General features: G+C 35.6%; 1 protein-coding gene across 3 annotated transcripts in view; it reads right to left on the reverse strand.

Moving 5' to 3' along the window:
• Positions 1 to 3,279: 3,279 nt before the first annotated feature.
• Positions 3,280 to 12,783, reverse strand: part of ZNF292 (zinc finger protein 292) — a 79,844-nt gene continuing 70,340 nt past the window's right edge. For 2 of the 3 annotated variants that reach the window (XM_025042531.1, XM_025042532.1), the window contains exon 5: positions 3,280 to 12,300. In XM_025042531.1, coding sequence (XP_024898299.1) covers positions 5,146 to 12,300 — 7,155 coding nt within the window. In that variant the 3' untranslated portion in view covers positions 3,280 to 5,145. The remainder of the gene's footprint in view (positions 12,301 to 12,783) is intronic. The other variant, XM_006926331.3, reaches the window with a different exon arrangement.

Raw genomic sequence — 12,783 nt, forward strand, 5'->3', positions numbered from 1 at the left:
AGGGCATGAATTGATTACTATGATGATAATGTTACAGAATCTAGCTTGAAAAACTTAGTAGTTACTTTACTTATTTAGATAAAGGTGAGAAATCAAATGATTTGGACATGACATGCTTAACTATGAGATAGACAGTTGAATTCAATACTGAACTATGAAGAGACTGGTCTTAGAAGTATAGGGTGACAGGTACACTGGAAGTAATAAAGTCCAAAGAATGGACTAAATCACCCAAAGAGATTGTGGAGACATACATAAAAAATGAGCCAAAGGTTAGGTACACCTGGAAAGGGTAAGGAGAAAACAAAGAAAAAATGTCAAGAAAACTAAAGCTATTTCAAACAGGAAGTCATCAACCCTATTGAATGCTCCTAAGGCAGTGTACAGGTCCAAAAAAAAAAAAAAAAAAAAGAATCAACAGATATGGCAGCATGGAAAAGACTCATGATCCTGATGAAAGCAATTTCAGGAGTTGTAGGGACATATAGAGTGGCATTAAATCAAAAGTGAAGAAATGGAGCATTGGACTTGGCAACTCAGATTAGCTACAACGGGGACCAAAGAAAAGGGTACCTCCTCCTTTCAAGAATTGTAGCTACTAGGGCGTATCTATAAGCTGCTGAAAAGGATCTAGGAAAAGACTGATTAGTTAACTACCAGAGTAGTTAATTAAGTTTCTGAGAAGGTGGGGGCGGGGTGGAATCTAGACTGCTTGAGGAGGGATTGGTTTTAAGTTAAAATGACAGTCCAGATATAAATGGTTTTGCAAATTTGGTGAAAAAGTTGAGAAAGTCCTTGCCGATTTCTGTATATTTCCCCAGCAAAATGTGATTAAAAGATTGAGTGGGGAAACTGTGTAAAACAGTGTATAAGTCACTTAAGCTTGTGAAAACAAGTTACAAAAAACTGCAGAAAAATTGCCATGTTTTGATAAACCTGCTTGGTGTTATTTTCTCCCATTCAACTGCTCAAGAGTGGACAGAAGATTCTCAGATTTTTCCAGATCGTGACAGGGAAAGGGGCATGGTTTCATGATATTTGCAAAGGTGTGTGTACAGCAGTGAAATCTAGTCTCTGAGCCGAACAAGCTGAAGAAAGGAGCTGATGAATAGTAAGCAAGTGGTAGAGTTAACTGATTAGCAGTGATAAGGTAGAACTATATTTTAGTGGAAGTTATCTTGAAATGAACAGGAAGTTTATGGTTGGAAAAAGGGAATCCTGAATCCAAGATGTGGAAGGAACATAAGTTTTGGTTATAGCAAGTGTAGGGCTCCCATTTATGAGAAGCAGATCATTGAAATGAGGTCCCCCCAATAAGCAAGGCCATTGGGAAATAGATACTATTTTGCTCACTGAATGGTAGCACTGAGAGGAACAGATAAATATAAAAATCAAAAAGTTACAGAAAAGGAATATGTGAAACTTTATAGAGTGACCTGGATGTCTCTGATGAGGTGACATTTAAGCTGAGAATTGATGGACAAAGAGTCAGCCATACAAATACATTATTAAACATTCAAGAGAGAGGAGACAATATGTGTAAAGGTCTTGAGGTGGGGGAAGAAGCTTAGTATTAAAAGAAAAGGAGAAGTAGATAAGAGTATCTGGAAAAACTGGCAGGGACATTGAATAAGGAGACTAATTAAAGTGCACTTAGTTGATGTTCAATAAATATTTGAATGCAGGATGGTATTCAAAACATTGACCAATATATTCAACCAATTGGAATGAATAAACTGACCAATTAGGATAATCACCATTTGTAAACAGCTGATGCAGCCACACTGGTGCATACCTGCTGATTATCAGTCCTGGTTGAATAAGTGCCATTTTAGATCAGTTTCCCAAAATGTGCTCCTTAGAAAACCAATTCAGTGGTATACACCTAAATATTAACATAAAAAAATTTTTGACATAGATCTCACCTTCCAACCCTCTGGTGTCTCACCAAAATAAACATTTTGAAAAATGGCTACCTTATTGCTCTATTTTTCAACACCTCTCATCCATTAGTCTCTTTCTTGACTCTATTAATATTCGCTTTCTTCTGGCTCCCACCATTTTTTGCCTGGACTACTTTAATTCTTCCTGCTTTTTATCTCCAACTTATCCAATCTGTCCTCTCCATAGAGCCAATTATTCTTCTGAAATTAGTACCTGATCACACTGTTCAACTTAAACACATTCGGTAACCATTTAAAAAACAAGATATACAAGAACCTTCATGATCTGGCCCATCTGCCTCTTCTACTTCAGATTCTCCAACTCCCTTTCCACACAAACCACCTACAGCACTGCAAATGCATTATGGAGCTTTATACCTCCATGCCTAGAATTTTTCCTCCCTCTGACCATTTGATGTCTATTCATCATCTTTCAAGACTCATCTTTTCTACAAACTTTCATAACTACCAACCTCCTTCTGTCCCCCAAATAAGAGCATTCCTTCTTTGATGTCTCTAGCTGTATTTATGTACTTTTATCTTAATAGCTATAGCAACTGTATTGGCTTACCAAATGAACAAAATGTGCCTTGTTAAAACTAGTCTAGCCCTTTAAAATAATTTAACTATGCTGAATTTAACAATGCTGAAAATTTCCCAAACTGTTATATTTCACTTAACACAATAATGTATTAAGAACAAGTAATGTTTTTGATATGTAAGATTCAAATTCTTTCGGTTTATGAGGAAAAAAATCATTTTAATGATGAAACCTTAGACAAATTTAGGCTGTAGGAGGAAAATATCTTAAGACAACAGATTGAGGAAAAGTATACCATGAAAAATATATACTTTCTTTTTTAATACTTAGGCATTACATTCTATATCAAATTTTACCAATATGCTATTCTATAAATTCATATTTATTTTATACCATAATTTGATTTTTCTGTTCTATGCTAAAAAGCCCACTCTTTCATAACTTTTAGCATACAGAACCTGGAATATAAAAATTTAACTCAATGCTGCCAAACTCTTTCCACTGACATGTAAGAGAACAATTACAGAAACATTTAGTGGTCAATTTTCTTAAGCTAACGAGCAAAAGAAAAGCCCCAATACACTGGCATTTTCACTTAACAGTGGCTCATCACTAAATAAATCAGAAATAAACCTACTTACTATTGCACTAAATAGGGCAGTTTTGCCAAATGCCTACCTTTGAGAGCTAGGTCAACTTCTAAGAAAACTGTACAAAAACATGAGTTGGTAACAAAATTTTAATATTAAAATTATTCCAAGTTATTGTTAATTTGGGGGAAAAAACATCTATTAGTCACCCATAAGAACTTTTATTTTAATAAATAACAGTGGACTTACCAAAGAGTAGGGATTTTAATATGTCGTTTTATGCATATTGGTAATAAACCCCTTAAGGAGGTGAAACCAACTATTCAGTATAACCCATTAGTTCCTAAAAATAAAACTATAATAACAAAACTTAAAAAACATTTCCCCCCCCCAAAAAATAATTCACTCCTTGACCATGCTTATTTATTCAGAGTACCAGCAATTTCAATTAATGTTAAGTGCTTCATTTTTCCTGCAAATCTGATGTTGCAAAGGGAATATACACATTTTTATATCATCACAATATCATCAATATTTCAGGCTAATAATATTGTGAATACAACTGGTTTATAACAAACACAAAGTCAAAAATCAATGCTACTATTTATGGCAAACAGAAACAAAAGTCAATTTGAAAGGATGTTTTCTTTTGTTTCCAGTACTGATATTAGTTGGACTTAAAATGAAGGTCATAAATTCTCCTGAAATAATCTCTACCTCTGGCTGTGAATCCACAGTATAAATATGGTGAATAAAGCTAAACAGTAAGAGCTAACTATATACTGAATAACCAAAATAATCAATTATAACAACTAATACTGCTCTGGAAGACCAATCTAATGAAAAAAGTATCATTAGATATGGTGGGAAAATACAGACAAATCTGTACAATCTAACATCTATAAACAGTAAAATCAAAACATTCAACTTCCTTATAGAAAGTGTTTTATCTATGTAATTATAAATGTTAAGGACTCTTGCATTTTATAAACACAAGATGGGCTCACTTTGATGATACCAATTTTAAGATTTATAAAAACGTTTTAAAAATTTTTTCACAAAAGTTTATACAGTTTAAAGCTATACACCAATCTATAAATCTCAGAAAATGGGGGAAAAAAAACCTTTATAAGATCACATGTATAAAACAAGAAATGAAATGTGATTTTATTTAAGGCAATACTGGGCTACTTCACAAATCACCACCTCAAATATTTACACTGCTCCACACTACTAGTTTCTATCACATTCACAAAGGATTTTTGTTAATACCAAATGTTTAAAATCTTTGATGTAGTAAATTCTTTATTCACATTTCCATTATATTTCATGGAATCATATTAACTATATCCCATTAGAAGCACTGAAAAAAAAAACTGTAGCTATAGGAAACTGCTAAAGAATCTGCTTTAATTTCACATGAATACCACCCCAAAATTCTGGATGGTAAATTTACAAAGCAGAGCAAGGTGTTGATATAATGTGCCTACTTTGTGAAAAGTAATTTTGAGATCATCTTGTGAATAAATGCTTTATGTAAAAATTAATGAACAATGGCAGTTTCTAGTTTTAGTTCAAAAAATTCTTAATTTAAAACAATAAAAGTAGTTTTAAAAACTTGATCACTTAGTTAAAAATTAAAATTCCAAATATAAATGTGTCATTTAATAGTTTAGACTTACACACTGCTGGTGGCAGCACATGATTTACAATAATAAATATATACAAAAAAGGTATCTACAAACAAAGAGTACTGTTAAACATGAGCAGAGATCTGGTGAAACATCAATCACACAGATAATTCATTTTAGTTTATGAAAAGGGCAATTGGTTGATATAAATTTGAGGTTTAGCTCATCTATTTACAATAACTGAAGTTCTGATTCTGTTCAAGTCCCATAGGGATAAAAAAAAGTTTTACATGACAAATGTCATGTATTTTTTTTTTCCTTTTTTTAGCCAGGTTAATTCATGTCAACAAAAAATAATGAGAAAGTTTCACAATTCTAGCATGCGTGATGGCTTCCTATTTAAAAACAAAATTTTAAGTGACATTATTTACAGTACACTATCAGTACTGCCCTTTCCCCGTAGCTTTACCCACACCGATTTCTTTCATAACAGACACATCTGGATCATTTGAATGTACTTCAAGTTTTTTCAGACTGACGGTAGGTTTCATTTCCTGAAGTTGCTTTAGGACAAGCTCAGTGCAATCTTTCAGAGTCTTGTCTAAAACAATTTTTACATTATCACTGCACTGAAGCTGTGATGGATTGGCAAACTGTACAAAGGTTTCACTTTCTTTACAAGAGCATATATGATTTCCACTAGTTAGAGCAGTCTTATCAACATTTTTTCTTGAATTTGAATGGGATCCTTTTTTATTTCCGCTATTTGGATGGTCTTTGTCAGCAATTTTCTTCTGTTTCACTGCAGACTCCTCAAGAAACTTCAGAAATGATACTTCAAATCCCATTGGTTTAAATGAGCTCCAGTCAAAAGATGCAGGATGCTCCTCAGTGGTTTGAATTGCAACAGCAGTTTCTTCTTCTTTATGTGTACTACTTAACTCAACTGCTGGTGCTGGTTCAACTTTTTCAACTTTCCTCTTTTTATTCTGGGAGACATTTTTTTCTTTATTAACTCTCTTTAAATTACTTGCTTGTTTTTCTGACTGGCAGGGGTTATTTTCCTGAAAATCATTACTTACATTTGAAGAGGTATGAGCTTGGGTTTCCATGCCTGCATTGTCTTCATTTATTAATTTTGTAATAAATAATTCTGTTAGTTCATCCATTTCATCTTTTTCATTTTTTTCAACTTCTTTCTGTGGAACTGTAGCTGTTCTTGAGTTATCATTGCTCTCTGATACACATGTATCAGATTCTTTCACATCACTCTTACTGATTTCTTGCTGAGAAGTTTCCTTTAATTCTGAGTTGCAACATCGTTTGAAGACAATAAGAAGATTGCGGTGTTGTGATGTAAATGCCTTAGATAATTTATGGCATTTATAATGTCTAATTATATTGCTTTCACTTGTAACAACCGATGTACACCCCTTTATCATACATGGATACTGGGTTACAAATCTGCTTGTACACTCAGATAAGGCATCATTTCTAGCCTTTATAGAATATACATGCTTTCCCCGTTTCAGAGAATAAGGCTTATTTTCTTCAATCTGTACAATCTTTGCATTCTTGTTTTCTAAACTACTTTTTTTCTTTCGTTTGGTCTTAGGCATTTTGGTTCCTTCCTTTCCAGATCTGTGTTTTGACCCCCGATATTTCGACTTTGTCTTTTCTTGGTTTGCTTTGCTTGATATATTTTCCTGACCAGGTGTTAATCTTCTTGGCCGAATCAAATGAGCTTTATGTTTGTCATTATGCTTATTAAAAATGTGTCGAAGAAGATTAGACCGAGTCGCATATATACGGTCACAGCCTTCACAGTCACACTTATATATGCCATCTTCTTCAGTTTTACTTCCCTTTATCCCAATTCCATGGTCTGCCTCAAGATGAATGACATAGTTCAAATATGTGGTAAATGAAGATTTACACTCTAACTGGTCGCATGGAAATTTCCCAACATCCACAGAAGCAGTCATACCTTCAATTTCTTCAGGGGTCATTTCATGAAGTTTCATGTAGTGTTGAATTAGACCAGTAATTGCTTGGAAAATTCGAGAACAGTCACTCACCTGACATCGAAATTCTTTCACAGTTTGTTTAGTTTCAATTTCTTCACTTTCTTTACCAGCTTCGCTTTCTTCTTCAACCTCTGCAGAAAATGCAGGTAGATCTGATTTGTGTACAGCCTGGTAATGCAGAATTAAGTTTTGCTGTATCGTAAAAGCGGCAAAGCATCCCTGATGAACACATCGATAAGGTCTGTAGGGACTATATCTTGTTGGAAACTCAAGGGACTGGGAAACTGGCTTCTTGCGCTTTTTCTCCTCCTTTTCTTTTTTATATCTCCTAATTTTTCGTCCGTTGGGTTGTATGTTTGTGAGGGAATTTGTATTACATTGTTCTGAAGTAGCTGTAACCACTTGTGAAGAACTTTCTGTTTTTTCAGGACTTTTTTTTTCTGTAAGTAGTTTTTCTGGAATCACTGCTATATTACTGAGGGCATTTTCCGTCATTGCTCCCAATTCTAAAGCAGATGGAAATTCCCTTTTATTTTCCTCTGTTGTAGCTAGCTGTTTTTTTACTTGTGTAATTCGTGGGGCTGACAAATTTTCACTTTGAGATTTTCTTCCGTAAGGCCTTTTTATTTTTAACTTTACCATCTCTTCTGTTGTAAAATGATGTACCAATTGACAGTGTGCCCGGAGATTAGAATTTCTTGTAAATGTTTTTGTACATGTAGGTACTACACATTTAAACGGAGCAAATTTCAACTGATTCTTCTTAATTTCAAGAATCATCTCTGGAGTGTACTGATGAATTTTACCATAGTGCTTAAACAGTGCATCCTTTGTCATAGCACTATAATTACAGTCTTGGTTTTGACATACAAAGGGTTTATTAACTTTGTCACTAAACTGAATATTATTTATAATTTCAGAAACTGGCTGAACAACTGTAACATTTGGAATTGATTTCACAGGAGTGGGAGTCAGTGTTACTGATGTATTTATTAGTACACACTGGGATGCTGGAGTAGATGGGTCATTTTCTAATTTTAATTTCTGTAAACCTTCTAAAATATCCTGTATTTGATCCTCCTTATGTAATACTTCAGACTGAGGAATGTTACTTTTCGTCGGCATGACACCTATGAAGGAGGAAAACTGAGAAGAATCAGGTAATTTGTTATTTTGTACAGTGTTTACTGAAGGAAGCTGAATGTTATAATTTATTTGAGCATCCTGTGATGTTTCACCAACACCCTGAGATCCACTTTTTACCTCAAGTACTTGAGAATTCATAGCACTTTTAATAATTTCAAGAGTCTTTTCGAAGTTTTGTATAACATTGTCTTCAGAAACCTGCAAATCAGAATTTATTGAAGTTGTGCATGAATTCAAAGCCATCATTTGGGAATCACCATTTTCAGTTTTTAATGTTAAAGGAGCTAACACTGTATTGGAATCATGATTGGTTTTAAAGTTGTCTTTCATATCAGTCATAAATAACTGATTGTCAACATTATTTAATTTCTGTGTTAGATTTTCCACCAAACCCTGAGGTTCACAATTTGGAATTATGTTTGAATGAAGGTTAGTAGTTGGTATCTCAATACTCTTTGCTATAAGTCCCATTGCTGTCAAGTCACTTGTTACCAAGTTTTGGGAAGCATTAGGTGCAATCAGTGGAGGAGCGACTTTCTTCCTTCTCTTAGAAGCACTGTTTCCTTTTTTATTTAAATGACTGGACCTTGTGTTCTGAGGAGCACTTATAACTGAAACACGTGAACTGTTACTAGTAAAGTTTTGTGATGGCCCACTGGAATTAGGGAATGAACTAGAGCACAAACCATTTTCAACAGTCTTCAGTAGTAAGTCATTTGATGGAAAAACAGGCAAACTGCTGCATTCCTCAATGGAGGAAGTTTTGGAGTTTGGTGTTCTATTCTGGTTTGTCAGCAGGGGGTTCGGATGGCATACAGTCTGCAACAGGGGTGGCACTGGTGGATTTGTTATCACTGTTGCATTTACTTGTGCTGTATCTGAGACACAACCAGTTTGAACAGGAGAAAGAATTTCGGCACCCTCAAATGTACTAGGAATGCCAGCAGTTTCCAAAGCCTGTTTAATAATTTCACTTCCTTCTTGACTAACAGTTGTGTTAAAGTTAGTCACACTAGTCCGAGGAAATGTATTTGGTAAAAATGTTGATGAGCGATTTTCAGCAGCAAGAAGTTGGAGGAATGATGGGTCTTTAAAACATGCTTCTGGATTGAAGGTAGACTGTTGCGGCTGCTGCAAATTTACTGCATTTGTGGAGAGAATCATGCTGGCCAGAAGAGAAGGCTGTCCATTACTCTGTAAAAGTTCTTGAGCAATTTCTGCTCTATCCAGTGGTTTACAATAAGATCGCTTAGACAAATGTCCACCCAGAGATCTGGGATTGGTAAAAGCCCTGTAACACCTGCTGCAGATAAATTTCCCATCTCTGATAATTGCAGGCCATTTAGCCCTTTTGTTGTGCTTAGGTTTTCTTTCCTTCCCATTTGGGCCCCGCCCTCGGTCTTTTTTGACTTTTTCAGGAGCAGACTGTTGGGCATTGGTGCTACTGAAGTTATTTGCAACATTCATTTGTGAAGGAAAAACTGCATTTTCACTATTACCTCCTTTTAGAAAGGAGGAATTACTGTTTCCTTCAATTTGTGAGGAAAAATGATTTGCAGTATTTTCCAGTTGGGAAAAAACAGTATTAGTCCCACTATCTGCTGGTGAAGGGAAGAGAGACATTGAACTACTTTCTGCAGGTAAAGGAAGGAAAGGATCTGAGCCACTGTCAATATTCAAAGGCAAAACTGTTTTGGTTAGATCTTCCATTTGTGCTGGCAAGGTAGTATTAGACAAATTTTCCATTTGGGAACATAACATACCACCACCTTGTTCATTTTTATCCTGAGAAGGTATATTTGGATTTATGACACTTTCCACTGAAGGCAACAGTGGAGTAGACAAACTTGCTAAATGAGCTGGAAAAATGGAAGGTGAGACATGCTGTAACTGATTCGAACAAGTAGGATTCCCACCGGCTTTGGTCTGTGGTGTAAAAAATGCATTATTAGAGTTGCTCACTTGTGATGGCAAAAAATAAACAAACTTTCCATTATTTGGTGTATTTAAGTTGTTAGATTTCTGGCCTTTTTTACTTTTGCGCTGCATTTTAAATGCAGCATACTGGTCAGGGTGTGCTGTCTTCATGTGTTTCCCAATACTCTGTGAAGAATTATAGGTTCGAGTACATCCCTCAACCTGGCAGCTGAACTTCTGAACTGGTGCTTTTGGAGGCACTGATGGAGTTCCTAAAGAATTACTTAGGTTGGGCTGTGGTGGAACAAATGTGATACTTTCTAATGTCTTAAGAGGTAAATTATAAAGACTGGATGATGTTTTAACATTACCTCCACATTCAAACTTGGAAGTTGGTAAACTGTTTTGAAATCCTGCCTGATTTTGCACAGAAAAGGTCATAAGGTTGTTCACTTGTCTTTCTAAGTTTTGTGGGGTAAGGTCGCCTATTTTGAGGGTTTCTGAATTTACTAAAGAATTCTGAGTGTTCTGAGCTTCATTAAAGCAATCCTGTCCTTTTCTCTCCTGGAAAACTGGATGACACAAATCATTACAAGTATCTTCAACTGCTGTATGTAAGTCTGTAACCAGTGATTCACCAGTGCCTGCCACCATTGAGTTGTCTTGCTTTCCAAAGTTATCCTCGATCCCCTGATTAAGGGACACCTTAATGGACACAGCTACCTCACTGGCCTGAAGCAGAGGAGTAGCAGCAGCAGGGTTTTCCAAACCATTTGACAATGGTCCATCAGTCTGCCTGAGTTCAGAAGCAGAAATCTGGTCTTGTTTGGTGATAGCTGATTCTGCCTTGCTTTTATCCCAAACATCACCGGTAGCTGCTGCTAAGGTGTTTTCAATGTTATTTTCTGAAGGAAGCACAGAGCTCTCTTTCTCAGTGTTCCCTTCTGAGTTCTGATTCACTCTGGAAGGCTGAACAGGAGCTCCAGATGAATTAAGTTGGTCTTCAGGAGGCAGTGCTTTGTCAGGAATACTGTGCTCATCCAGATGCTTTTCTAGCTCACTCTGAGAACGATAAACTTTACCACAACTTGTGAACTTACAAGTATAGGTATTATAATGCTGTGCTTCATGATCATATAGTAAATAAGCTTCTGAAAAAATTCTGCCACATTTAGGAAACATACACTTTGCTCTAAAGACTTGATGTTCCTTCCGGTGGGTTAAGAGCTCTGCATAACTATTAAAACCGGCCTTGCATTTCATCTGTATACAGATATATGGTTTACTGCCACAGTGCATTTGTAAGTGATCATTGAGATGAGTAACACTCACAAAATGCCGTCTACAGTACTGGCAAATAACTTTTTTGCTTTGCATTTCAAGAAAGCGCTTGGCATCTTCATTATCTTTATGCCCCTTTACATGAGCAATTAGATTTTTAAAGTACTTAAAGCCCTTTTTACAAAAACTTACAGGGCAATTAAATTCATTAACAGGTACTGGTTTCTGGACTGGGATCACTTCTGGCTCATAAGATTTATCTTTGTCATCATTCTCATCATCTGAACCATCGTTGTCATTAAAAACTATGAAGTCTGTTGAATAGAGACTATTCTTTTTTATAGGCCGCTGTTCCTGCTTGGCCACAGCATTAGTCTTCTGATTCTCATTGGTAGTTGTGATCTTAGGAGGCCTTCCCAATCTTCTTAATGGTTTCATAGCTGCTAGCCTCTCTTTACTAGACTGTTTAACATGCAATGTGACATGAGGGACAAAAGTTTCTTTAGAATTAAAGTTCTTTGCACATATGGGGCAACTGTAAATCCCATCTTTGTAATGTTTTTGAGCATGTCGTACTATTCTATGACCAAGGAATTCTTTGTCACATAGCACACAATATTGCATGTAGGCTTGCCAATTCCGAAACCTAGCAGATATAAATCCCCTCTCTCTTAATTGTTTTATCTCTCTCTTCTTCTGCTTTTCATCACAAATGTCTTTAAGAAGACCAGAATTAGCACCAACTCCACCAGAAAGTCCATTCACAGAAGTTTCTTTAATCTCTTCCTGGTAGTCTACTACTTTCTCATAAACTTCACTGTCATTTAGTTCATCAATTGAAGACACAATGGATGCTTCTTCCCCCATTAATGCAAGACATTGTCGTTTTAAGGTTTTCCAATCCCAGAATTCTGGATCAAAGGGCCACTGAGTTTTCAATACAAGTAAGAGCTCACAGCGTAGAGAATTTGGTATTGGAAGATTCTCTTCATCATATTTCTGGTCTGGCTGGTTATATAACATTTCCACAGCATAATATGCATCTACTGTAGGCTCAATAAGAAATTCACTCAGTTGACAAGCACGTTTAACTTCTAGATCATCAGGCAACAAGCACGAAATGGTCTTGCAAATAGATATTTTCACTTCAGTATTTTCTGTAGCTTCCAAACGAAGAGCTTTTACGCATAGTTCTATACAGGTGGCAAGTCCAGCCCCTTCAGTCTGTGAAAAAGCAAATAGAAATGTTAACCTAATCAACACAGATTTGTGAATTTAATAAATTTAAAAGTGAGTGTTAAAAATAAAAAAATAGAAGTTTGCTTTTCTTAAATTTTCCAATAGCCAATACATGAAAAGATGATCCTTCTAAAGCACTGCAGCTTACTTAGCCTGGTGTGTGTGTGTAAAATGAGCTGTACAGAGTAGCAGAACAAGCGTAAGCATTGGGAGCTATGATAAGACCTGGTTATAAAATCATCTAATAGCTAAGCAAACTTAGAAGTTATTTAACTTCTCTGACCTTTCACATCCCATTTACAAAACAGAGATCAAAATAGCATTTAAACTTCATAAAACTGCTGTGAGCATTAATGGATATTATGTATCTAAAGTACCTGGTATAGTTGGGTATAATGTCTGGCACTTAGTAAGTGATCAATGAATACCTTTATCTTTATCACAAATCTCATTTCCCAAGTTTTTATT

Source organism: Pteropus alecto, unplaced genomic scaffold (genome assembly GCF_000325575.1).
Source record: "Pteropus alecto unplaced genomic scaffold, ASM32557v1 scaffold7, whole genome shotgun sequence".
Taxonomy (NCBI): domain Eukaryota; kingdom Metazoa; phylum Chordata; class Mammalia; order Chiroptera; family Pteropodidae; genus Pteropus; species Pteropus alecto.